Here is a 25,017-nt window from a genome sequence, read left to right on the forward strand (position 1 = left end):
AAAGTCGCTCATATTGTTTCGATTTGGCGGCATCCTTCATGATGGCCAAATAGGAATGTGTAGATAGCCCTGCGAGCGGTCAGCCATATGTATGTGTTGTGACGTCCGGGCAAGGCCCGGCATGAGCAAGGTCACAATGACCGAGTAGAAAGGGGTATAAAGGTCTGCATCCATGATGGCCGTCTCTTCGCCAGGTCCCAACGACCTGGACTGTTCCCGCAACTGCTGCAATTCGGCGTGCAGTTCGGCTCGTTCCCGTCCACGCTGCTGTGTTGCATCCAACACATCGGTCGCACCAATCCATCACTACTAACACACCATGTGGAAGCCATCCTTGAACTTTATTACCCTGCACTGTAAGTCATCTCATCGAATGCTTGTGTCTAATGGCTCACATTACTCGCAGACTCTTGGATTATCTTCAACAGTCTCCTGTCCTTCGTCATCTTGTATCCCTATGGCAACCTTGCTGCCATCGATGCCTATTTCTTCGGTGCAAGTGCCTCCACAGAGTCGGGCCTCAACACGTAAGTATTGTACCGCATATAGTAGTATAGTGCATTCGCCCATCACTCTCCGCGTGCTGAACACATCTCTAGCGTCGACGTGAAGGACCTCAAGACGTACCAGCAAGTGTACCTCTACGTCATCCCGGTCATCACCAACCTGGGGTTTATCAACATCCTTGTTGTCCTTGCTCGTCTGTTTTGGTTCGAAAAGCACTTCAAGCAAGCTGGTATGTGTCTATTCCTCCGCCCTTGGTGGTGCTGATATCTGATGTCCACTCGCAGCGGCTTCGTTCCCTAAGCCGAACACTAGCAGCAGTCCGTCAGCCGACATTGAAGCACAACCAGAAACTACGGTACGCCTCGGTAATGCCGATAGCGAAGCTGGCCAGCTGGACAATGGAGGACTCGAGGACAAGTCGTCAAGCGCTGAGGCGGCGTCAGCTGTTGAGAGGCAGGATCAATCCCTTCAGCCGAGCTCGACAGCCCACATCATGTTCGGAAAGGACGTAAGAGAGCCACGCAGCAATTCCTCGCTCTACGTCCCGCCGCCAAGGGAGCGTGACAGTGGTAAGCAAGCAGCAAGCCTGCCTGCCCATTGGAGCGGACTAACAGGGACAATCATCAGGGCATGCCATCGTGGACAGGGGCTCGGTTGCCAGTGACCTTGATGGTAGTACTCACCCCTGCAGACCCAAGCCAATGGCTTCACTCGCTGACAGACTTTGGCTTAGATGACGAAGAAGACGCCATCAAGCCAGTACCGAGCGCGGGAACTGGGCCGAGCGGGCTCACAAGACGGCGGGGATTTCGCCATCGCGACGACGATGCCGGTCCAAGCTTGTCCCATACTAGGTCTATCGAGCATGCAGCAGCATCCCTGTTCATCCTCGGCCATACCAAGACCACTTCCCCCAACCGGGACAGAAGCCGTCGATCTGTCTCCCGCGTGCGCTCAGCAGACCTACCATACCTCTCCAGGGAGGTTACCGTGGGGCGGAACTCGCGCTTCTACAAGCTCACAGCCCAAGACCGGGAGCGGCTGGGCGGTATCGAGTACCGGAGCCTCAAGCTCCTGTTGAAGATCGTCATCGGTACCACGTTGACATAGCCCCTGGACATCTCCAAGAAAAGGCTGACGCGCGCCACAGGTTACTACTTTGGCCTTCACGTCTTTGGCGTGGTTTGCCTACTGCCGTGGATCCACAACGCCCCTTCCAAGTACACTGACTGGCTCCAGGCGTGCGGAGTGGACACGACGTGGTGGTGAGTTCTGATTCTGTCATCGTCACCGGCGTCCCTTCCTACGGTTGTGTGTCCTGCCTCGATACCAACCATCCTCCTTCATATCGCAGGGCATTCTACTCGTCCCAGACAATGATCAACAACCTCGGCTTCACCCTCACGCCCGACTCCATGGTCAGCTTCCGGGACGCCACCTGGCCCATGATCGTCCTGACCTTTCTCGCTTTTGCAGGCGAGACCTTGTACCCGGTGCTACTCCGCCTCGTGATCTGGACCATGTCCCTCATTGTTCCCAAGCACTCGCGCATGCACGAGACACTCCGCTTCCTACTGGACTACCCAAGACGGTGTTCGATTCTTCTGTTTCCAGGCCGGCCGACGTGGATTCTCTTTGGCATCTTAGTGGCGCTCAACGCGGCCGACGTGCTGCTGATCGTGGTCCTCGACTTGGACAACCCGGCCGTCAACGACTTGCCGCTTGGGCCGCGGATTCTGTCGGCGCTGTTCCAGGCGGCATCGTCGCGCCACACGGGCACGTCGACGCTGAACCTGTTTCTCGTGAACCCGGCCGTGCAGTTCAGCCTGCTGGTCATGATGTACATCTCGGTGTTCCCAATCGCCATCAGCATCCGCGCGTCAAACACGTACGAGGAGCGCACCCTGGGCCTCTACGAGGAGGAGCGCAGTCCGGACGAGACCAGCGGCAGGTCTTACGTCCTCATGCACATCCGCAACCAGCTGAGCTTTGATCTCTGGTACATCTTCCTCGGGACGCTGTGCATTTGCATTGCTGAGGCGCCGAGGATAGCGGATTTTGCCGACCCGGTTCGTTTTGCCCTTCTTCTCAGCTTCTCACCTACCTGTCATGATGGTACCTCAACACTAACACCAGCACTTTGGACAACCCACAGGCATTTTCCGTCTTCTCGATAATGTTCGAGGTCGTATCAGCATAGTGCGTAACCCCCTCCCCGTCCCTCTTCCTGATTTGGCCCCCTTTTTCTTCTCTGTGGACAAACTGACAAGCTTTGTTCAACAGCGCCAACGTCGGCCTCTCCCTAGGCCATCCAACCGTCATGACGTCCCTTTGTGGCAAGTTCACCACCTTCAGCAAGGTGGTCATCTGCGCCATGATGATACGCGGCCGCCACCGCGGCTTGCCCTATGCCGTGGATCGTGCCGTCACACTGACGGGCGACCTGGAGCGTGAGGAGGGTGAGGAGCAGCAGGGCGGCAGGACATTGGAGGCTGCCATGAATGAAGCGAGCGGGAGCGGTTCGCCCGGTGGTAGTGGTGGGCTCAATAAGGGGGAGAAGATGCCGGTTGTGGAGGGCAAGAGCGGGTAGCGATACGAGGGTGAGTGTGGCACGGCGGGCAACAAAAGGGAGGGTTGCCTGTGAGGGTCGCACTCAACTCGCAGTGAGCTGGTTGCACATCGGTAGTATGAACTGGGCTTGTCTCATGTCGGTGGGAAGGATGTGACCTGCAAGTAATGTGGAGGGAAGGCAGTTAAGGTAATTTCGAGTGCTGGTTTGATAGACTGACCACGGCTAGTGCGTCTCCTGAGAAGATCAGGTATCTATTAGATGAGATGGATATACTTACTGTATTCCCTTGAATATACACATTGTTGTACCTGAACAACTCTGGGCGGCTCGCTAACAGATATAGCGCCCTCACAAAGTATCGTGACTGAGGTGCTACAGCCATGTCCTTGTACTTTCAGGCATTCGTAGATTACAGTGGTGAAGCAGAAACATAGACCTCCTCAACTACCGTATATTCTCGACAAGATGGGCCACCACTATCTCTTAGCTGCTTACTTAGCCAATCATTCCATCAATCCTTGTCCAGATCTTTCACCCAGTTCAACCTTGCTGCTGCAGTGCACCAGCAGACGAAGCGCTTTGCGTGGCATTCTTCCTCTCTTTCTTCTTCCTCACCACCCATCCACAGTTAGGCTACCTAAGCAGCTAAAATACAGTGGTGACACATCTTCTCGAGAATATAAGGGCATGTGTAGACCCAAGCAGAAGAATAGGTTCCCATGTCCATCCTGACTGCCGGCCCGGCTTCAACGGCTCCTGGGTCCATGCTACACAAAACAGCTACACTGGCCCGGACTGGGTACCGCTAAGGGCTAGTCAGCAGGTAGTCAGCGAAAGTGCCGAAGGACAGAGTGGAACGTTGTATTGAGACTTTTGCCCCTTTATAACTTTTGAAGCGAACAAAAGAGAGGAAAATACATACACCTCTGCCGGACCAGATCCCACTCAGCTCGTCGGCCCGAAAATGCCATGCCGCCCCGAAAAGTGACCGTAACAGCACATGCTGTAGGTCAAAATCCATGGGTGTCACCGCATTGGATGATAAGGGAGATGTCTGTGTGTACATAAAGTAGTAACTGGGAGAACGGCGCGGGGGGGTAATATCGGGAGAAGGGGTGTTAGTGTAGTATGCGATATCCTGAGAGAGACAAGCCTGGAAGCTTAGCAAGCTACACTAGCGAGACGTGATGGTATTGTATGTACAAGTACACGGATATGTGGAAGGGGAGAATCGTTCTAGAAACATGGGAGTCGTTTGGACGCCATTCTCAATGACGGGCATATGCGGGCCATCCTCAGTACCGGGGCCATCCCCGTTCCCCGGTCCTTAATGAGTTCAGACGTATTCCATGTGCGTTGTACGTGTAACTGTGTGTACGGATACACTTCAAGTACGCGGAGAAACAGGAAGGAGGAGGGTACACACGCGGTGTTTTCCAGAGACGCACTCAGGATCCCAGCGCAGGTGGTAATATACAGAGATTGGACAACGCGGCCGACAATGTATATCTAAGGGAATGTGCTGGTTTATTATGCCTGTAACCTTTCCTCGTTTTTCCTTTTTTATACAATAGATGTGGGGACTGTCCAGTCTTGTGAGCCGAATTCCGATTCCCGAACGGGACGTAACGTTGAACGTTCCTTTCCAATCCAACGACAGCAATGACAGGACTCATCAGAAAGTGTGCACACAACCAGGACTGTCAGCATCATCTGACGGGCAAAACAGTCTAACAGAAACTTGCAACTTCTGGGCTGACTGCAGAACCACAATGCTGTGAATTGCGTAGGACCTCATTCTATGAGCGGATATCAAATTATCTCTAGTCCCACTCTTTAGCCAAGATGAGGATGGTCACACGTGGTTGCCACAGGCCAACTGTGAAACATCCTGTATGTGATTTTGGGGCCGTTCTGTGGGGGTCAGGGGCTAAAGCTCCATTTCTGATGGTACCGAAGTCTCTGGAGCATATCGAAGTCGAAGGGCAGGTGGTCGATGAACCAGTTTCTCCTGATTTCCCTCCGCAGCCGAAACTCGAACTACGGATCCTGTGGTAGCGATATGCAGGGAGAAGGAAAGAGAAGTCGGTTCTGTGGGAAGTGGAAACGTCTGGCAGGCTCCGAGACTTCAAGTCCCTATGGGAGTTACTAGGTATCCACTACAGTATAGTAGTTCCTGCCTGTTTCCAAGTTGCCTTGTCCTCTGATCAGGGGACCTAGTGTACAGTACCTAACAGTGACACAGACAAACGTCGTCGAATCGCACCTACCTTTAGCCGTCTAACCGTCAGGGTGCCTGCCCGTCTTGTGCAGTTCGTCAGTTTGGTTCCCGCAAACAAGATGCCAAACTAGTACACTATAATAAACCAAAGATTCTACATCCCGTGCCCACACAAACTGCGCCGTCGGCCGCCCGCGCTTTGATCTTGACAGCGCGCAGCGCTGCATAACCCCTCGTTCTCTGCTTCCGCCAGAGTCGCGTCAGCTGTGGATCGGTTATCCAGGGATCAAGATGATGCCGTCACGGCTTACCAAGAACATCAGCGCGAGAGAGGGGTCGGTCAGAGATCAAGAGTCCTCCAGCGTTGCTGCCGAAAACCCCCCGCCGTTGTCCCGGATCCATCTCTTCTCAAGATACCTCAGATATCTCTCCCTGGAAAATGAAATCGTACATGGGTTAGTCACAAGATAACAAGCTGCTCTCCCAGCAATCACCACGCTCTTCGACACAGACCCGGGGGGTGCCTTCAGGGCTCGAGCCATGTCTGCGGGTTCGAACCGTGGGATGTGCATGCGCATGCTGATGACATACTGCCGCACCGCAATGGCGCACTGAGGCTTAAAGATGCGGTCTTAAGACGGGCCTTTAATCTCTACCCTCCCCCCTATCATCCATGTTCCCGCACCTTGTCAGCCGACCAGCGCAACATGGTTAGCAATCCCTGCCCGGTCGACCAGACATGGCCAGTTACTGCCCAAGGATGATGACGTTCCGCGATCACCAGATTGTGGGTTTATCCGAGCGATCCCGGGCCAGATATGCTGGCCTCGTTAGAAGAATGTGGGAGTCTGGCGGCCGCTGGAAAGGACGTGCGCACTCGCCCGAGGGGAGTAACCCTCCACCACATCTCTGCCCGACCCTCCCCAAAGGTCAACCCGTACAAAAATGGCATGCCACGTGCCATTTTCGGCAAGCTTTCTCTCAGGACCGTTGCGTTGTCTCACTTTGGAGGACATGTCATCTAAGAACAGGCCAGTACCCCTGTCGGTTCCGGGAAGCGACATGTTTGCTCGGACCGCCAACGGAAGGACAATGAAGGGGTGTGCGGAGGGGAGGGTTGGACGGCCTGGTTCTTTAAAGAGCTGTCGATGGGCAGACATTTCGAGACCCAGAACTCGCTGAACTCTCCTCTTCGCCAGCCAGCCAGCCAACCAGCCAACCAGCCAGACCAAGCCCGTGCTACTGTACAGCTTTGGTTAGAACCTGGGCCGCACTTTACGTCCGTACTCGGGTCGAGGCAAACAAACCTTTGGCGACATCCCTTGTGTACCCGAGCTCGAGAGCCAACCACGCAACAGCTCTTACACTCCCAAAGTACGTTGCACGATGGACAGGACAAGGCTTCGTTGGTCTAACACCAGGTTTCCCAGGTCTCCAAACATGGCATGCGCTTGCTCGTTGCCCTTTCCTGCATTGCAGAAAAGGCCGAATCCTAAGCCGGAGCCTGATCCTCCTACCCCCAACCCCCCCGAGCCACCCTACTAAGCTCTGGAGGGATACGACTTCGTGCTAGGTCAAGTTTAGTGGCGGTCGACGTCGGGCCGACCCGTGAACGCTGCCGGCTCTGCATGTGAGAGATAACCACACGTTGGAAGGATTGTAAACGCCTGTAAACGCCTGTTCTGGTATGTTAGGCAGGTCGGGATGCTGAAAGGACCGTCCGTACCATGCGCACACGAGTGATTTCCTGGTCAGAGGATTGTTGTTGCGGAGCGTGGCGTGGGCTGGTTCATTGGAATTTGGACTGTCCGTGAAATTGCTGTATGTATCAATGTCCGCAGCCGGAGGAATAAACGAAGCTTACAAGCCAAGGGCAAGATGTCGTTTTCTCTCGGGTGCCACACTAAGGGGCATGAAGGATAGGTTTCGAACCGTGGAATGAGGTATAACCAAGCGAGGAGGGTTCCTCGAGCAATACCTCCATCAAATAGAGGGCAGAAAAACAGGAAACGGTTATAGCGAAGGAAGACGCAAGGGGCTAGTTGTTCGATGTGATGAAAGACGCCAAGTCATCTTCCCTGATCATGAGTATCTGTCTCTTTGCGAGCGCAGAGGTCACGGTAGCGCCGTTCATGAAGGCACACCACAGCTTTTGAACAACATTGTCGGAGGTTGGGAGCGCCAAGTGGCGCACCTCGGCATCCCGGGGCGTGCTCGTGATGAGAAGCTGTTTGGCGGCGGGGAACATGTCGATGATGTGAAAGAGGGAGCCAAAGACCTGGTCCGACTCGTAGAGGCTCAGGTGCAGCTCCTCAAAGGCGCAGGCGACATGGCGGACGCGCCGCGTGTCGTCCTTGCGCAAAAAGTAGACCATAGGTGCGTTGAAGCCGTACTGGTCGTAGGGCTCGAGCTCGCCCAGCAGCAGCAGCGCGTCGAGGCCAAAGTTGAACCACACGCGCGCCTCGCTGCTGGACCGCAGCACGCCCGTCTCCGGGCCCGCGAGCCGCGTCGGGAGCTTCCATGAGAAGGCTGGCTCGTAGTGGCGGAGGGCGAGCATGCGCGACTCGCGGTTCACGTGGAGCAGCACGGGCACCGAGCGCTTCTTGGGCCGCTGGGCCAGTTGCGCCCGCTTCTCGTCTTGGAAGCGAGAGTCGAAGCAGGCGGCTAAGATGACGCGCGGCTGGATGAGGTTCTCCCAAATTTTGAGTCGGAGCTCGGCGGGAAGAGCGCCAAAGAGCGTGAAGGTGGCCGCGGGGGACGAGGAGGTCTGGTTCTGGTCGGCGTCGAGGCCGTCGTGGACGGTCTGGAACTCGAGCCAGAACTGGATCTTTTCGTCGTGATGGTCATACCATGATTTGAACATGATTGAGTCGATGGTTGCTTGGTTGCTTGGCCCTGTTTCCAGAAGTGTTAGCGGTGAGACCCCGAGAGAAAGTGGAAGCCGACCTCAAGAGCGGTCTCACCGCCAGATGTCGGCCATCATGAAAACACACCAGAGTGAGTCAGTGACCAGACTTCCAACCTTTGATGGGCTCAACCTAGGCAATTACTCCCTCCTCCACTTCTGTCAAGGTTAATAAATATTTTACTCTGCGCAACAAGCTGATGAAATAGCCACCTCAAGGCAGCCTTGTCCTCAATTTCACAGGCATGTAAGGTAAGGGCTAGGTATGAGGTGCGGTATCCATGCTCAAGCCGCTGCCGCAGTAGCTTTAGGTTCCGTGTTGGCACCTTCACACGCGCCAATCCGGACGTGTTGTCCAGGTCCCTTGCCTTATCATTTTACATGCTGACAGGTATGTACCTGTGGGCTTATCAGTTGCCGCCAGCAAACTGCTAGCAAGCAGAACATGGACAACCAGCGAGCCTGTTAGCAACTTGGGGGGGGGGGGCCCGTCGCCAACACTTGATGTTTGTTCCGCTCGGAAATTTGAAGCTTTTGGAAGTCCACCGGTGACCTAGAGGTGACTGGCCAGTGATCCGTATGTACATACAAGTACAGTACATGTCACACAACCTGGCTGCAATAAGGCGAATCTCCCCGCGCCCCGGCCTGAAAAGCTGACGGCAGAGTGGCATTCTCACGTGCGGCATACAGTAGGTATTCCGATCCTATTGGATTCCGTTAGATGCTTACACGCAGTCCAGTGATGCGAACGACCTGGAAGGTTCAAGCTAGAGGCAAGTTGGTGGATGGAGAGTCAGCCATACCGTATTGAAGGCCCGATTGAAGGCTGCTCAACTGTGTTTTATGCAGTACTGTACGGAGTACAGTTACCCCAGGTTTCAATTCCACCCCTCCTGTATCATGCACGGACCAGTATGTAAGCCCTGTGAAAAGTATCGTCAGTGGCTTGCGGGGGTCTTGGCAGTTCGACAGCCTTGCTTCGCAAGCCACTTCAACAAGCACAAGAAACAGATGGAAACTTGCTGGACGGTAGCACAATGGCTTGAACTGTAGGTGGAGAGTGGAGCATGATAGACGTACGTGTACTGTAACTTAGACGCATAGTTTACGGTCAATGATCCCGCTGTCCTTTGATCCGAGCCGCTGCCCTAAGGGTGTCAAACCCACTGGCTTTTGCTCTGCTCCGATCGAAACAGCTCCTGAACACTTGCATGGTTATTAATTCTGTCTCTAAGTGTGCAAAGCGAGCCGCAACATTATGGAGCCCTTTCAACACGGCACCGGTGAGAAGTCTAGTAATGAGCTCGGCATGCCGTTTTGGAACTGCATCTGCGTATCTCATGGATGCTCTTGAGCCTCGACTTATATTATCGAAGACTAACAAAACCTCTGTAGTCAAGTACATAGGTACCTGTCTCACTCGGTCCCCAAGCCGGTGGGCCCCACATATCCGTTCGGCCGGGAGCGATCAACTTGCGCTAATGGCATGCTATCTCGTGCGGGGTCCTATCCCCGGGCAATTGTGACGTTCACATGCTTGTCTGTCAAGTCTCAACGGGAGGCAGGCCTCTCGAGTTCGTCTCAAGTTTAGCTCAGCTTCACCGCTGTCGTTCTAACTAAGTCGGACGCAAGTCTACTGTATTAGGTTCCAACTTGCAGGATCTGGGAACGCAAATGATCAAGAGAAAGTCACCTCTCTTGCCAAACCGGCAAAAGCTTTGGCCTCGGGCATGCGATCTGGACATTTCCGTTTCTGCTAGCAACCCCCACCCACCAGGATCGTATCAAATACGTACTGTACTGAATTCCACGGTATGTACACCAGTAATCATACTGTGCGGCTATGCAGGGTTTCACCATCCCGTACAGTGTGCATCATGCTTACAGTGTTGCCGCTGTATGAAACATTCACGTTGTACCCGGTAACTTACCCAACAATCACACTGCGCAACATCCTCTTGTCCGAGAGACCAAGCAGCACGCAACTTTGGGCACCCCGTAGTTTAATCGCGGGGAGATTGTGGAACCCTTCTTTTTAGTTCGAACTCGTCGAGTTCTTGCAGGCTTCAGGCAGGTTGCAGCTCGGAGTGCGCGCCGTCGTTGCCGGCACTCCAGAAGCTGCTTTGCAGTTCGCAGTGCGCACATTTCAACCAGGAGTCCAGGACTGGCAGTACAGTACACTATGTATGTATGTACATTACCAGTCCAAAGTGTGGGGTAGGAGTCCAAACGTCATTTCTCACTCCTCCCCCACCTTCACCCTCGAGCTGTCTTCCAGCTTGTGACGCATTGAGACGAGACCAGCCCGGTACACTGGACTCCAATACCTGTAGGTCAGATGAAGCATGACTTATGTTGGCTGTTGTCCAAGTCCCATGCCAGCTTAGCCGGCTGGCCAGATGACCGCCAGCCCAATCGTCGCTAACAGGCAGCAACCGTGGCTGAAATAAGTCCAGGACAAGGAACCGCACACTTATACTGGTCTATGTAGACGGCGACACGTTTTGTTCGACCTTTCGACCTCTCCTCTGAACCCCCTACTCGTACACCACGGGATTCTCGACGAGCAGAATCACGGACCCGTTCCTCAGGGAAGCACACGGAATTGCCGCAGGTAACGCTTGGCCCCGGTTCCTATCACTGTACGTTGCAACTTCGCATCCCATAATCCCGGACAACATGTGGCTCGGCAGATTAGCACACTGGCGGCATCCATATTGAGCGTTCGGGCTTGCGGAGGAGTCTTCGCAAATCCACCGTGGAGATGCCGTGTCCAATGGTCCCTTTCCTCCCCGCCCTCTGCGCGCCTAAAGGGGACCACAGTCACCACACTGGCCTCGTTCAACCCCCAACACACTAAGCTCCGCTGCCCAGCGCATGTCCCGGTAGTTCCACATGCACATGGCAGAATGGCAGGCCTGGATGCCCCCAGCTCTTCCTCCTCGGTCAGCGTGGGACCTGTGGATGTGAGCACTGAGCAGCCATGAGAATGTTGAGATGGTTCCACCCCGTCCTGCCCGTACCCTCTCCCAAGTTCCTCGTGCCCGATCTTGCCGCCGGCTTTGCTTATTATATCCCCGAGTCTATCCCGGCCGAGGATCGGTAGCTTCCTCCCTTCTCCTGAAGATCCATCCTGTCTTCTTGCCTTGCTTCCCTCACCCATTGCATTGCGCTCACTAGTCAGCGTTTCAAGTGGAATGCCACCCTACTGCCTCCAGGACTGCCACTACTTCTACCGCACAGCTCTGCGCGGCCTAAACATCAGCACCTTCGTCTCGCCTCTCTACGCTTGATCCTTGTCGAGCCCAGCTGACGAGAATGCCTACACAAGTTCGCATCTTCACATCGCCGAGGTCTCTTGGTGAGACGCTCGACAGCCCCGTGCAGCCGCCCACCGTTCCCCGCTCTGTGCCTGAGTATCCCGAGATTCCCAGGCCAACAGTCAGCCCGGTTGTGAAGACTCGGCATTACACCATGTCCACTTATCAGGACGACAAGCCCAAAGGGGGCGTCACATACGCCCACCAGGACCAGCTACCCAAGTTGCCTATCCCCGACCTTGAGGCCACTTGCAAGAAATACCTCGACTCTCTCAGGCCGCTCCAGTCCGCCAGGGAGCACGCAGAAACGAAACACGCAGTGCAAGAGTTCTTGCGGGGAGAGGGACCAGAGTTGAACGAGAAGCTAAAGAAGTATGCCGAAGCGCGCACTAGCTATATCGAACAATTTTGTGCGTCCTTCGCCATGGTGCGTTTGCCGGGATGCATTGGCTGACACCGTAATCAGGGTACGATTCGTATCTCAACTTTGATAATCCCGTCGTCCTCAACCTGAACCCCTTCTTCCTGCTTGAGGACGACCCCACACCCGCCCGGAACAACCAAGTGACGCGGGCCGCGTCCCTGGTGGTGTCGGCCCTGGAGTTTGTCAGAGCCGTCCGCAAAGAAGAGTTGCCTCCTGACACCGTCAAGGGGACGCCTCTTTGCATGTACCAGTACTCGCGCTTGTTTGGAACCGCTCGTGTGCCAACCGATGCTGGCTGCCAGATTGAGCAGGATCCCGATTCCAAGCACATAATCGTCATGTGCCATGGACAGTTTTACTGGTTCGACGTCCTGGACGATAACTCGGACTTGATCATGTCGGAAAAGGACATCGCCATCAACCTGCAGACCATCATTGATGATGCCGCGCAAACTCCTATCCAGGAAGCAGCAAAAGGTGCATTGGGCGTTCTCAGCACCGAGAACAGGAAGGTCTGGTCTGGGTTGAGGGATGTCTTGACAAGGAAGCCGGGGTCGAACAACGCCGACTGCCTGGGGATCGTCGATACCGCCCTTTTTGTGGTCTGCTTGGACTATACAGAGCCCACGACTGCAGCAGCGCTCTGCCAGAACATGCTCTGCGGCACGAGTGTGATTGAAAAGGGCGTGCAGATTGGCACATGCACAAATCGATGGTACGACAAGCTACAGATCATCGTTTGTAAGAACGGCAGCGCTGGGATCAACTTTGAGCACACGGGCGTCGATGGCCATACAGTGCTGCGCTTTGCGAGCGACGTCTACACCGATACCATCCTGCGGTTCGCGAGGACAATAAATGGCAAAGCGCCGACGCTGTGGGCTTCTACCAGCCCGGATCCGTGCAAACGCGATCCCGACAGTTTTGGCGACGTTCAAACGAGCCCGCACAAGCTCGAATGGGACATGACTCCGGAGCTCAGGATTGCTGTGCGCTTCGCCGAGACCAGGTTAGCAGACTTGATCGAGCAGAACGAGTTTGAATGCCTCGACTTTAGCGCGTACGGGAAGAACTTTATCACGTCGATGGGCTTCTCCCCAGACGCCTTTGTGCAGATGGCTTTCCAAGCAGCCTACTATGGCCTGTATGGCAGGGTTGAGTGCACCTACGAACCCGCCATGACCAAAATGTATCTGCACGGGCGGACCGAGGCGATTCGCACCGTATCAGACGAGTCCGTCAACTTTGTCCAGACCTTCTGGGCAGACAATCCAGCCGAACAAAAGATTGAAGCGCTCCGTAAGGCCTGCGAGCGCCACGTCACTACCACCAAGGAATGCGCCAAAGCCCAGGGGTGCGACAGGCACCTCTACGCCCTGTTTTGCCTCTGGCAGCGGACCGTGGACGAGGACCTGGGCTACGCCGTGAGCAGCACGAGCAGCGATGGCTACTCGAGCCCCGTCGAGGGCATGTCGGACCGCGGCGGCTCTTCGTTGGTTGGCAGCCCCGGCAGGGACGAAGACCAGCCCGCCTATGTGCTAGACGGCGAGCGCCGCAGGTCTCCCCTCCCCGCCATCCGAAGCCGCGAGCGCGGCGACAGCACCACCTCGCGCAGCAGTCGCGGCGGCCGGGGCGCCGCCGACAGCACCGCCAACGGAAACGGCCACCACCTGCCCTTGATCTTTGCCGACCCAGGCTGGGACAAGCTCAACACCACCATCCTCTCAACATCCAACTGCGGCAACCCCTCGCTGAGGCAGTTTGGTTTCGGCCCTGTGTCGGGCGACGGCTTTGGCATCGGCTACATTATCAAGGACGAGGGCATCTCGATCTGCGTCTCGTCCCGGCACAGGCAGACGAGGCGCTTCGTCGACACGCTCGAGAGCTACCTGTTGGAAATCAGGAGGATCCTAAGAATTGCCGGGGGCAGCAGGAATGCCATGGCCGTCAGGCAGACTAGGGCAAGGGAGCTCGACTCGATCAGGGTCGCTGGCAGCGGCGGCAATGCCAACGGTAATGCGGCCAACGGGGTTGCGGCTAACAAGGCCGGGAGCAGAGCCAAGTTGCGCGGGCGCCTGATCACGGGCGGGCTAAATGAGGGCTCGGGCCTTACGAGGCAGAAGAGTAGTCTGTCGAGTCCGACTGATGAGAGTCTGCTTATGAGTGAGGATGATGAGTTGGGAGGGTGTAAGTTTTTCTTATTTTCCTTGTTCTCACCCCCTGTGCGTCCTTCTGTAACTGGGATAATCATACTGACACGGCTGCCAAACAGATGGCTTTTTTGACGCCGGCATGCTGTTGCAGGCCCTCAAAGCTCGGGGCGACAACTACGATAACGGCGAGACCAAGCCGTCGGAACGGGCGGTGACGCAAGCTAGGCGGCGGGAGGTGGGCAAGAAGTTGAGGTTGATTGACTACTGAGTTGCGTGTGTCCCGAGTCTGTACTTTTGGCAATGCTGTTGTGATATTGGCTTGTATGGCTTTTAATTTTGGATGATATCCTGGGGTTGGATCTTTTTGCATTTTGCTTGCTTGCTTGCTTGCTTGCTTGTTACCTAGTAGCGTCTCGAATGTATATACGTGTACTGTAACATGATGTATTTCTGACCGCGACTCGGTGAAGCACCCATTGCTGAGAGCAACACGATGAGCTGTAGAGGCATTGGACCAGCACCCTTCCCTAGGCACGCACGAGCCGTGTTGTGTACCACGATCGAGTAAATGATGTGGATATGTAGTACAAGAACTTGAATGGGCTGTTCTGCAGAGTCTTGCAACAGCCATATGTGAGATGGGCACTCGATGCTATATTTACATACAAGCCCGCCACCCTGCCTCTGTGCAGTGTCCGGCGATGCTGCCTCTCTCCGGCATCTTGAGAAAGACGCTGATGCCCAAGGATAAAAGGGCTGGCGGTCAAAAGATGAAGGGTATAATCTCTCCAAAAAACCAAACCAAATCGCACACAGCCGCCGCCCTTAGCCACTCCCGATTTCCCTTCCCCGATTCATTTCCCTCCCTCCCAATTCAACCCTTTGCCCAACCAACCAAATTCGTCTCAATTCATGCACAGCTGTTGAATATTCCAAAACCGTTACACTTCCTTCTTTCCCGCCCCCGCCTGCACGCCAGTCGACCTACCCCCCAACCCCCTCCCCCCCCCTGGGAAATCCAACCTGAAAACCGGACCTCCCTCAGAACCGAGCACTACTAGCTCCCGCTCCCGCTCCCGACAGCCCCAGACCTCGTCGAGGGCGACCGCCGCACCGTCACAACCGAGGGCTTGAGCCGCTGCATGCCCATGCCGGGCTGGAGGATGAGCGGCACGCCGGCCATGATATTGTTGTCCCCTCCTCCGCCTCCCCCTCCCGGTCCTTGATATTGTTTCCCACCACTACCACCAGCCGCAGCCGCAGCAAGGTTGTTTCTGCTGCTCCTCCCGCCGCTGCTGATGCTGCTGATGCTCTGGTCCCTGCCAATGCCGCTGCCGCCGGCGCCGGTGCTGAGTGCCGAGGCGGGCGTGACGGGGATGGCGTCATGGATTGTTGAGACGGGCGTGGATGGCACGCTTTGCTGTGCTGCTTGTTGTTGTCGCTCCCCTAGACCTAGCCCTAACCACGTCTCGTCCTGCATGGGGTAGGGGTAGGAAGAATCCTGGTCGTATGCGGGAGGCTGGGGGTAGTAAGTCGCTTGTGCTTGTGGTGGTTGTTTTATTTGCTCGTACGAGAAGCGGGGGTTGCTGCGGGTTTGCTGCTGCTGGGATCTGAAGGTGCCCGCTGCGGCGGCTGCTCCGGCTGCTGCTGCTGCCGCCGTCGCCGCCGTGCCATATGCCCGTACGGGAGACTGGTGGGCGGACACGGCGGATATGGCAGGCGATGGTGGGGCTTGAGAGGAATAGGGGGATGGTGGTGGTGGGTCGGCGAAGGGGTTGGCTGGTGGTTGTGGCTGGAAAGGCGGTTGGGACATGGGCGGTTGTTGGCCGGCTGAAGGCGAAGGGCCTTGGGCTTGCAATGCTTGTAGGCGCTTCAGCTGCCGCTGACGGAGGAAGACGGTGCCGAAGATTATCAGAGCAAGGAGGGCGATGCCGCCAAGGATACCTCCTACGATGGCGCCTACCGGGGCCGAAGGGGCTGGGGCGACTTCGAGATCTGCCGAGGTAGTCGCTGCGCCAGCACTTGTAGAATCGGTTGCGGAAGAGCTGGTCGTCGAGGAGACGGCATCTGAAGAGGCGGTTTCGGGCGGCGATGAGGTTGAAGAGCCAGAGGACGGCTTGCTGGAAGTGCTCGTCTTGGTTGACGTTGAGGTCGTTTCGCCAATGACGGTTGAAACCATGCTCCTGCTGCGCTGGCCACTGTGCGTCGTCTCGGCCTTCTGGACGCTTGCTATCCTGCGTGTGGCACAGTAATAGTCGGTGACTCCTAGCGGAAAGGCGACCGTGTTGCAGAAGCGTGCTGATCCCGAACTGTTGATCGTGTTAGTTCCTAGCACCCAGATCGCGGGTAAGCGGAGCAACAGACCATTTCAGGGTCATTGTGTCGGCCTGACAAGACTTGTCACAGGACTTCAAGTCCTCGCGGTCAAGGCACGACACGCGGAAAGCGCACTGGCTGCCGTTGCAGCAGCCCGCCGCGCCGGGAATCTTGGCCGAGGATGGGATGAAGGCACATCGCAAGTTGGATTGGCCGCATGTATACGCCCCACCTGGGATATAGTGGTGAGTAGCAGAGCCTTAGGTTTGAACAAAATGGATTCACTCACTCTCCCTCCCGCTTATGAAACCACAGGTATTGTCTGGCGCCACAAGGTAGGTTGACGCCAGGCTATCTTGCCGTCGGAGGACTTCGCGGATGCCAGGGCCGGGCGTGGGGACTGGTGTCCAGCCATCTTCTGCAAGCGCGTTGAGATGATCTGTACTATCTGTCGGTCGCGGCCCCGTAAAGACTAGACCTTGAGCAGAAGCACCAAAGAGGGCAGCCCCGAAGAGGTAGAAAAGGCCCATGGTTACCGGCGGCTGGAGGACGTATCCACGCCGCGGCAGTTGGTGTTGATAAACAAGGGAAGGAGAAAACTGTACAAGACGTGCATGGCAGGACAGATGAACGAAGTCGGGGCCTCCACCGAGGAGTATAATTGACGGGTAACTCGGAAGAATTCAAGACTCGGTGCTAACGTTAATTAACGTTAGGGGCTGCTGAATGCTGACTGACCGGGGCCTGACACCTTAGGCGCAGGTAACCCAGCCTAGGTATTCGAGCCTGGCGCCTACGGTATTCGGGAACGGAGGTGCGAACACATGTGTGTGTTAGCAAGATTCCGCGGCTCCTTTAACAGTTAACGTTAGTGCATTGATGAGATAGGGAGCACGCCGCTACCGTGCAGGAGTCAAGAACTTCCAGGTTGCAATCAATTGATTCTGGACGAAGCAACTCACAGGACCTAAAAGCTCTCCGAAGCTGTTGCCTCACAAGAGCCAACCTCCAGGTTGCTCTTGCCTACCCCTGCCAATTTCCTTGAACCCTGCAACCGATCCCTCAAGTTTAATTACCCCACATAAACACTGGACGAGCCCCTGCCAAGACTGACAGGCGCTAATCAGCCCCGCAGCGGACAAAAAGATGGATCCGTTCTTGGAGGGACATGTGCATTGTGCACAGTGTCGTTTCGGGCGAGTGTCGTTGCTGAAAATCCACAAATTCAGAATTTCCCTCCGTGGTCAACGGAAGATCGGCACGCAATGACGGTTCCACAATTCCGGCGCCGAGCGAGCCCGACGAGCCCGAGTCCTCCCAGACGCCATCCCATCCCCATCAGCACCGGGCCGCATCCGCATCGGCAGCACACGGATGCGTCTCCATGACCGATCTGTTGCGCGTGCTGCCGCACTTCCCCGTCGGCCAATATGCTAGACTGCTTCCGGCGCTGGAAAAACACGGTTTGTCGACGAGCGACCTCTTGACCCTCGACGCCGTCGACATTGGGAAGCGCACCAACCTGCCGCTGCTTGATGTCAAGCGCTTTTGCAGCGCTGTGCTCAATGCCTTGCATGGCGATCTTGGTGTGCTGGGTCCAAAACAAGGACAAGCAGCATCTCCATCTCCTGCCACCACTTCTGCTCGCCAACTGAAAAACACGGCTGCTTCGCTCGCCGCACAATGGCAGACTATCAGTACCCTCGACCCGATCCTTGACGACGCCTTGGGTGGCGGCATCCCTTCGGGTTACGTGACCGAGATCACGGGCGAGTCCGGCACTGGCAAGACGCAGTTTCTCCTCACCCTCCTGCTGTCGGTGCAGCTGCCTCCTCCTCACGGCCTTGGTCGCCCGGCGCTGTACATCAGCACTGAGGCTCCGCTTCCCACCCGCCGCCTTTCCCAGATGCTCTCGGCCAACCCGCTCTTCCAGCGCCTTCCCCCCTCAGACCGGCCCTCTCTCGATAACATCATCAGCACCATCACCCCGGACCTCGAGAGCCAAGACCACATCCTCTCGTTCCAGGTGCCCGTCGAGATTGAGCGCCGCGGGATCGGCCTCTTGGTACTCGACTCGGTGGCAGCCAACTATCGGGCCGAGTTTGAGCGCTCGGCCTCCTCCTCGTCGGGCTCCAACATGGGCGCGCGCACCGCCGAGTTGGTCCGGCTAGGGATGCACCTCCGCGAGCTCGCGCAGCGGCACAACTTGGCCGTGGTCATCGCCAACCAGGTAGCCGACCGCTTTTCCTCCTCTGGTGCTAACAGCAGCAGCAGCGCGGTCCGCCAAACCCCGGGCTCATCTTCATCCCTCTACGCTCACCACAGTAAGCACCCGCACCCGCGGCTGACGCAAGAAAGCCCTCTTGCAACCCGCAGCCGTGCCTTGGGGATAGAGAAGACCCCAGAGGACAATCTGCTTCCCTCTTCTTCACCATCAAGCACCCCGCAACCACCACCGCTGGCGCCCTTTTCCCAACCCCAACCCCAAACCCAGCTTCAACCCGAGGACCACCCAGCCCTGTTACTCGACCACCAACAAGCGTGGTTCACGGGGTGGGGTGACTCACCGCCCCATCATCATCACCCGTACCAACACCCGCTCAAGACACCCTCCCTGGGACTGGTATGGACTACTCAAATTTCGGCGCGCATCGCCCTGTTCCGTCAGCCCGGGCGGCAGCGGCAGCACAACTCTAAAACAGCAACTGCGACGACTACCTGGCGGAGGTGGCTCAAGGTTGTGTTTGCGCCGCATGCGAGAGAGTCGGGGCCAGGATTGTCATCATCGTCGTCGCGGGCGGGGGTGCGAGGGCAAGGTGACCATCAACAGCAAGAACAATGGGGAAAGGATGAGGACCAAGAGGGTGGCGAGGAGGACGATGAGGAGGAGGAGGAGAAGAAGAAGAAGGAAGTTCTCCCGGAACAACAGAAACAACAACAAAGACAGAGCCAGGAAGGAGCGGTCGAGTTTGAGGTCTGGATGGGTGGCTTGAGGGCTGTTGAGAGTGATGCGGTTGCAAATGGGGATGTGCCATTATGAAAACCACCCCTGAGTTGAATCAGGTGGCGATCCCGGTTTGGTCGGTTGATACAAGGAGCGGAAGGGTGGTGTGTCTTATTCGTTAGGATATGGATATGATACTGATGTGATTATTATCCGGCGACGTATACAGTCTGATTTGGGTCATCTGTCAATAGGGGTGAGGGGTAGGTTGAGTGGCATCTGGATGGTCTATGGCATACATAGCGAGTTGTAACTGCTGATTGCGGGGTGTTGAGAGAGTATTTTATAGAGCTGGTACGATGCACCCAACACAGTACAATAGGCTAGATGAACATATGTCCCATGTTTCCGTTCCTCCACACGGGGGATAATGCACTTGCATATCATCACACAAGATGACTACAGGTTCTACGCCCTTGCTCAGATGCCAACCATGTTCGCCAGTCTAATATACTCAAAGTGTCCCTTCCAGACGCCATACCTATAACGCCTCAAGAACGAACATGGATTCCGCACCTATCCCAAGCCCTCAACGCCGGCTGATGCACACACACCTCAAGGATACCTCCTCCCCCCAACTACCCAGGATTGAGGAACTTGCCCCCCAACTACCCAGGATTGAGGAACTTGCCCCCCAACTACCCAGGATTGAGGAACTTGGCCCCCAACTACCTAGGATGGGGGAACTTGTCCTCCAGCTCGATGCGCACGCCCACATTCATACTAATCAGCTCCTGCACCAGCAGCTTGGCCGCGTAGGGCATGGTCATCTGAGTAACCGTGCTCTTGCTCTGGCAAGTCTGGCAGAACCCTCTATACCCAATCAGGCCGCACCGCTCGCAAATATCCACTTTGGTCTGGTCCGAGCTGATCATCAGACGCTCCAGCAGCAACTGCGAGGCGCCATAGGCAATTAGACAGTCGCGCTCCATTTCACCAAGACGAAGACCGCCGTCGCGCGACCGACCCTCGGTCGGCTGCCGCGTGAGGATGGCGCGGGGCCCGCGAGACCGCGAGTGCATCTTGTCCTGCACCATGTGCTTCAGCCGCTGGTAGTAGATGGGCCCGTTGAAGAGGTACACCTCGTGGGATTCGCCCGAGATGCCCGACGTGAAGTAGTCCTTGCCTTCCCACGAGAAGCCGTGCTCAATGAGGACCTTGCCCATCTCCTCGACGGGGTGCGAGCGGAATGCGTCGCCGAACCCGTAGTCGCGGCGTCCGGCCACTACCGCTGCTTTCCCTGTGAGGCATTCAAACAGCTTGCCGACTGTCATACGCGACGGGAAACCATGGGGGTTCATGATGATGTCGGGGACAACGCCCGAATCAGAGAAGGGCAGGTCTTCCTGCTCGACGATGATGCCGACGACGCCTTTCTGGCCGTGGCGTGACGAGAACTTGTCGCCTATCTCTGGCCGGCGCGTCTGTCTCGTCTGGACCTTGACTATGTCGTTGTTCTTCTCGGTCCGGGAAATCATGACTTTGTCAATGTAGGCCGGATCGGCAATGCGATAGTTAATCGCTGCCGGGACGTAGCCGTCAGACCCCCGGTCGTTACCAATGCCCGTTGAAGTCAGGTCAATCGGCGTTTCCTTCAATATCATGGTCTCCCCAGTTTGGACCCGATACCCCACAACAGCAAGGCCGTCTCTGTCCAAACAGGCATGCTTAGCAATGGTCTTGCCATCTTCGTCTTTTTGGATGGCTCCTAGCCGGTCCTTTCGCCCGTTGGGATACTTCTGGAGCTCGGCCGTGTACTTGCGGAACACCTGACACCGCCCAAAGCCCCTGTCGCACGACGCCTTGTTCAGCACCAGCGCGTCTTCAATATCGTAGCCCGAATAGGACATGATGACGACCGTTGCGTTCTGTCCCGCCGGGAGCTTATCGTAGTGGATGAGTTGAATTGTCTTGGTGATGACCATGGGCCTCTGCGGGTAGACGAGTGTGTAGAGCAGGGTGTCGATGCGGTTGAACTGGTTGTATGCGATGGCTCCGATGGCTTGCTTACCCATGGCGCACTGGTATGTATTCCGGGGAGACTGATTGTGGTGGGGGAATGGGATGAGGCCTGCGACCGCACCCAGGATAGTAAAGGGCTCAATCTCCACATGCGTCGTCGAACGATTAATGTCGTCCTCCCCTACCGCAATCAGCGCATCGTTTTCCTCGTTGACGTCGAGGTATTCTATTACACCCTGTTTGAGAAAGTCGTCGAAGGTCGCCTTGCCAAGCTGAAGCAGCCTCAGGTGTTCTGGCCTCAGCTTTGATTTTCCGTCCTTGACTATGATGTAAGGCCGGCAGATACGCCCCTCGTCGGTGGCGATGTGCACCGCAGAGAAACGGTCGTTGAGATGAATACTAACGAAAGGGGAAATGTGGCCACGACGGCGCATAGTCCTGAACCGCAATGCAAACTGCTTTGGGTTCCGCGTCAAGGCAAACGGGGTGCCGTTCAAGTGGATAACGTAGGCGCCGTCGCCGTGCAGCCCTAATCCCGTCTGTTTTCGGATTGGCTGGACACCGCGGACCAGTCCAAAGATGCAGTCCTTGACCGGTTCCTCTTCAGCGTTGGTGGTGATGTGGGTCATGAGCGCCAGGTTCTTCACCAAACCGCAGGCTTCACCTTCTGGCGTGTCCGATAGACAGAGCATACCCCACTGTGAAGGGTGAAGAGCTCTGGGCCCACTGACCTTCCTCGTCTTTTCGAACTGGCTGCTGATACGAGTCATCATACCAAGGGCGGAAATGTAGCTCAAGCGGCTCAGCACATGCGTGACGCCAGCTCTGTTCATGTTGAAGCGCTTCACACTCCAATTTCCGCTCTGGATGGCCCTGTTCAAGCCCTGAGTGATGTATTGGCCCTGGCTGCTGATGGGGCCCACCGGATCATAGGCCGACGTACGGTTGGGCTTCTTGAAGAAATACTCCATGTTCCCCTTCAGGGTGGAGACAAACATTTTGAATAGATCCTCGAATAGAAGAGACAGCAACTGCCCTGCCAGCTCGAATCTCTTGTTCCCGACAAAGTCGCGATCATCAACCAGCTTTGGGTTGTGCGAAGCCATCAGGACGCGCCGGACCATCATGGCGATGTAGACTGCTTTCGGATAGAAGTCGAGGTCCTCGATCGTGACGTGGGCAATGATGAGGTTCGCCAGCGCGTCCAACCCTTCCTCGACTGGACTCCGCCGCGGTGCGGCTGTGAATCGTCCCTTTTTGGGACCACCCATCTTCACCCGGGCGCCAACGTACTCCAGCGCTTGCTGCTGGGTATACACGCCGAGTCTTGTCGCTTCGAAGAAGTTGATGAGAAAGTCGTCCTGGTACAAGGCATCCCCGCCAGCCACAAGCTCCATGATCTCATAGTCGGACAGGCCGCCGAGAGCTTTGAGAACGATGACGATAGGGATGGGCTCGACGAGGACATTGTGGTTGAGAACAATGCGGTCGTTCTTTAGGCTCGAATCCCTCTTCAGAATGACGTACGTCTTGGACTTGCGTTCATGTGTCGAACTCGTCACCGAGGCTGTTACGCCGCCCTTGTCATCCGTCTCGACGATTACGCGGTTCTTGCTGAGCTGTTCTTGGATGAGAATGACCTTCTCGGTGCCATTAATGATAAAGTAGCCCCCCGGATCCAATGGGCATTCGTTCATGACCTCCATTTGCGCGTTGTTGGCGCCGCTGAGGCAGCATTTTGCACTCTTGAGCATGACGGGTATCCGGCACAATTGTATGTCTTTCCGAACAATCTTGGTCCTGTCGCGTGTGTATGCAATGTCGACAAAGACGGGCGCAGCATATGTCATGTCACGAAGCCGGCACTCGTTGGGGGTGACATCGCTGGTGGACTTGTAGTCGCCATCCTGGTCGTTGCGCGTCGGCGTGCCGACACGGATGTCGGTGAACTCGAGCCAAAAATCCTTCTCCTGATCGCTTCGAATGGAGCGATTTATCCTAACGATATTCTGAATGTCGTGTTCGATGAAGAAGTTGTATGAATCGATGTGCTGCTTAACAAGACCTTATTCACGAGAAAAAAAGTTAGTCAAGACCAATCTGACTGCTTTTCATCGCTACAGTGACCTGATCTGGCGCAAACTGACCTTTGACCTTGAGAAACGCGGGCAGAAGCTGGTACTTGTCTTCTCTTGTCGATATTGGGTCTGTTAGCTTCTTGCCATTATAAAAGGGCTCTAAAAGAGCCTCAAATCCGTCATCGATTGCAGCCATCTTGGGCCTGCCGAGCGCGACCGGGGGTTTGAATGGTAGACAGAGCCGAGCTGTCAACCTTTTTTTTTTTTTCTTCTCTCCTTTGCCCCGCGATATTTGGTTTATCGCCGATAAGCAGCGATAAGTGAACGTTAGGTGGGGGACGACAGGAGAGGGGCCCGAGAGGGGCTTTACAAGCGGCAAGGTCCCCTTACTAGCGAACGTGAGTAATCCGCTGTGTGCCAAGAGCCCCACAGTTTAATACGACCTCAGTTACGAAACTTAAAGGTGAGCCTCTTAACAAACTTGGCTGAGGAATGGCATCTTCAGTGGAAAGTGCAGGACGGTCTTCTGATTCTCTGGAAATAATATCTGGGGAAATCCCTTATCTGGATCGCAGAAGATAGGTGAGCAAGTACCACGATACCTCCGCCAGCCTCCTGAGGCTAAGGTGCCGAGAAGACACTGATGAGTTTAAGCATGCTTTATCTGACAGGACCGCGGGCTTTCAGTAGCCTTGCTTACAACCTCGTGGCACTTATTCTAATCTTATTGTTAGGCATGCCTATTGTTATCCTTGCAGTGAAGTGGCATGGTACCGTAGGTTCGCCCAAGGGGTCGCGGGCAGTTCCTCTGCATTGATGTGCTGGCAACAGTTATATCACTTGTTCTAATGTTCCCGGAAGAGAAGGCGACACCTGCATCGAATCCTGAGTCACCCTGCCTTTCCAGCAGCCAAGTTGTCAATTCGTCCATGGTCTTTGTCTTGTGGTACAATACCCTTCGATCACACCAGCACCGCTCCGAGGACACTTCACAACATGGCGCTAACGTTGATTGATCTCGCCATCGCACCGCCCTACATGCGTTTCACGTTGACTTGCACTAGACCATACAGAGCGTCGCGCATAGGTATATGTAACAATAGTCTCTTGAAGAGACCTTCACTCACGGTTTGGATTCACCGATCAACACAATGCTACAATCAGAGCGCTCTAGTAACCATCAGCAGTTCTCACTCTGGAGTTATGTACCTCGTGGCTCGTTGACCTTGACCTCTGCAGTTCTATCAACAATTCCATACCAGGTCAAGTTACTGTTATAAAGGTCAAGTTGCTCACCGACTTTTACACACGAAACCACACCTGCAGCTCGAATGTGGGGTTGAGGCTGACGGAGTAAGGTATTATAGGTATGTACCTACATACAGACTCTAGACAGAACCCCTCCACGACAGCTGCAGCCGTCTCTTCCGTGGATGTCCTATAGGCAGATCTGCTCCTCTCAGATTTCCCCAGACTTGCCATAGCATTGGGTGGGGAACACTGGCATGCTTCGGTCAATGTTGGGTATCGACACTGTTATCAACGGCTTTTC

At 55.6% G+C, this 25,017-nt stretch overlaps 6 protein-coding genes across 6 annotated transcripts; 2 read left to right on the forward strand and 4 right to left on the reverse strand.

Annotated features, from left to right (window-relative positions):
• Nucleotides 1-319: 319 nt before the first annotated feature.
• N656DRAFT_795469 (uncharacterized protein) lies at nt 320-3,097 on the forward strand (the record flags this gene model as incomplete). The annotated part of the gene is made up of 10 exons (XM_064817416.1): nt 320-356; nt 407-527; nt 600-736; nt 792-1,076; nt 1,135-1,179; nt 1,241-1,600; nt 1,658-1,772; nt 1,862-2,576; nt 2,663-2,706; nt 2,791-3,097. The coding sequence occupies 10 exons, from the start codon at nt 320-322 to the stop codon at nt 3,095-3,097; spliced, it is 2,166 nt and encodes a 721-aa protein (XP_064673341.1).
• A 3,771-nt stretch (nt 3,098-6,868) lies between these two features.
• Nucleotides 6,869-8,657, reverse strand: N656DRAFT_775730 (uncharacterized protein). The gene is made up of 4 exons (XM_064814495.1): nt 8,294-8,657; nt 7,165-8,195; nt 7,027-7,104; nt 6,869-6,977 (listed from the first exon to the last, which is right to left on the reverse strand). The coding sequence occupies exon 2, from the start codon at nt 8,161-8,163 to the stop codon at nt 7,339-7,341; it is 825 nt and encodes a 274-aa protein (XP_064673342.1). The 5' UTR covers nt 8,164-8,195; nt 8,294-8,657; the 3' UTR covers nt 6,869-6,977; nt 7,027-7,104; nt 7,165-7,338.
• Nucleotides 8,658-10,488: 1,831 nt separating this feature from the next.
• N656DRAFT_775732 (uncharacterized protein) lies at nt 10,489-11,657 on the reverse strand. The gene is made up of 2 exons (XM_064814496.1): nt 10,660-11,657; nt 10,489-10,537 (listed from the first exon to the last, which is right to left on the reverse strand). Exon 1 carries the CDS (start codon nt 11,369-11,371, stop codon nt 10,796-10,798), a length of 576 nt encoding a protein of 191 aa, XP_064673343.1. The 5' UTR covers nt 11,372-11,657; the 3' UTR covers nt 10,489-10,537; nt 10,660-10,795.
• N656DRAFT_702501 (choline/Carnitine O-acyltransferase) lies at nt 11,527-14,373 on the forward strand (the record flags this gene model as incomplete). The annotated part of the gene is made up of 3 exons (XM_064811028.1): nt 11,527-11,938; nt 11,995-14,139; nt 14,225-14,373. 3 exons carry the CDS (start codon nt 11,527-11,529, stop codon nt 14,371-14,373), a joined length of 2,706 nt encoding a protein of 901 aa, XP_064673344.1.
• Nucleotides 14,374-15,162: 789 nt separating this feature from the next.
• Nucleotides 15,163-16,951, reverse strand: N656DRAFT_766072 (uncharacterized protein; the record flags this gene model as incomplete). Its single annotated transcript, XM_064813452.1, has 3 exons — nt 15,163-16,414; nt 16,470-16,653; nt 16,711-16,951. 3 exons carry the CDS (start codon nt 16,949-16,951, stop codon nt 15,163-15,165), a joined length of 1,677 nt encoding a protein of 558 aa, XP_064673345.1.
• A 3,142-nt stretch (nt 16,952-20,093) lies between these two features.
• Nucleotides 20,094-23,661, reverse strand: N656DRAFT_702412 (beta and beta-prime subunits of DNA dependent RNA-polymerase; the record flags this gene model as incomplete). Its single annotated transcript, XM_064811025.1, has 2 exons — nt 20,094-23,452; nt 23,535-23,661. 2 exons carry the CDS (start codon nt 23,659-23,661, stop codon nt 20,094-20,096), a joined length of 3,486 nt encoding a protein of 1,161 aa, XP_064673346.1.
• Between the last annotated feature and the right edge of the window lie 1,356 nt (nt 23,662-25,017).

The sequence above is a fragment of the Canariomyces notabilis genome (genome assembly GCF_033297395.1).
Source record: "Canariomyces notabilis strain CBS 508.74 unplaced genomic scaffold N656scaffold_3, whole genome shotgun sequence".
Lineage (NCBI taxonomy): Eukaryota > Fungi > Ascomycota > Sordariomycetes > Sordariales > Chaetomiaceae > Canariomyces > Canariomyces notabilis.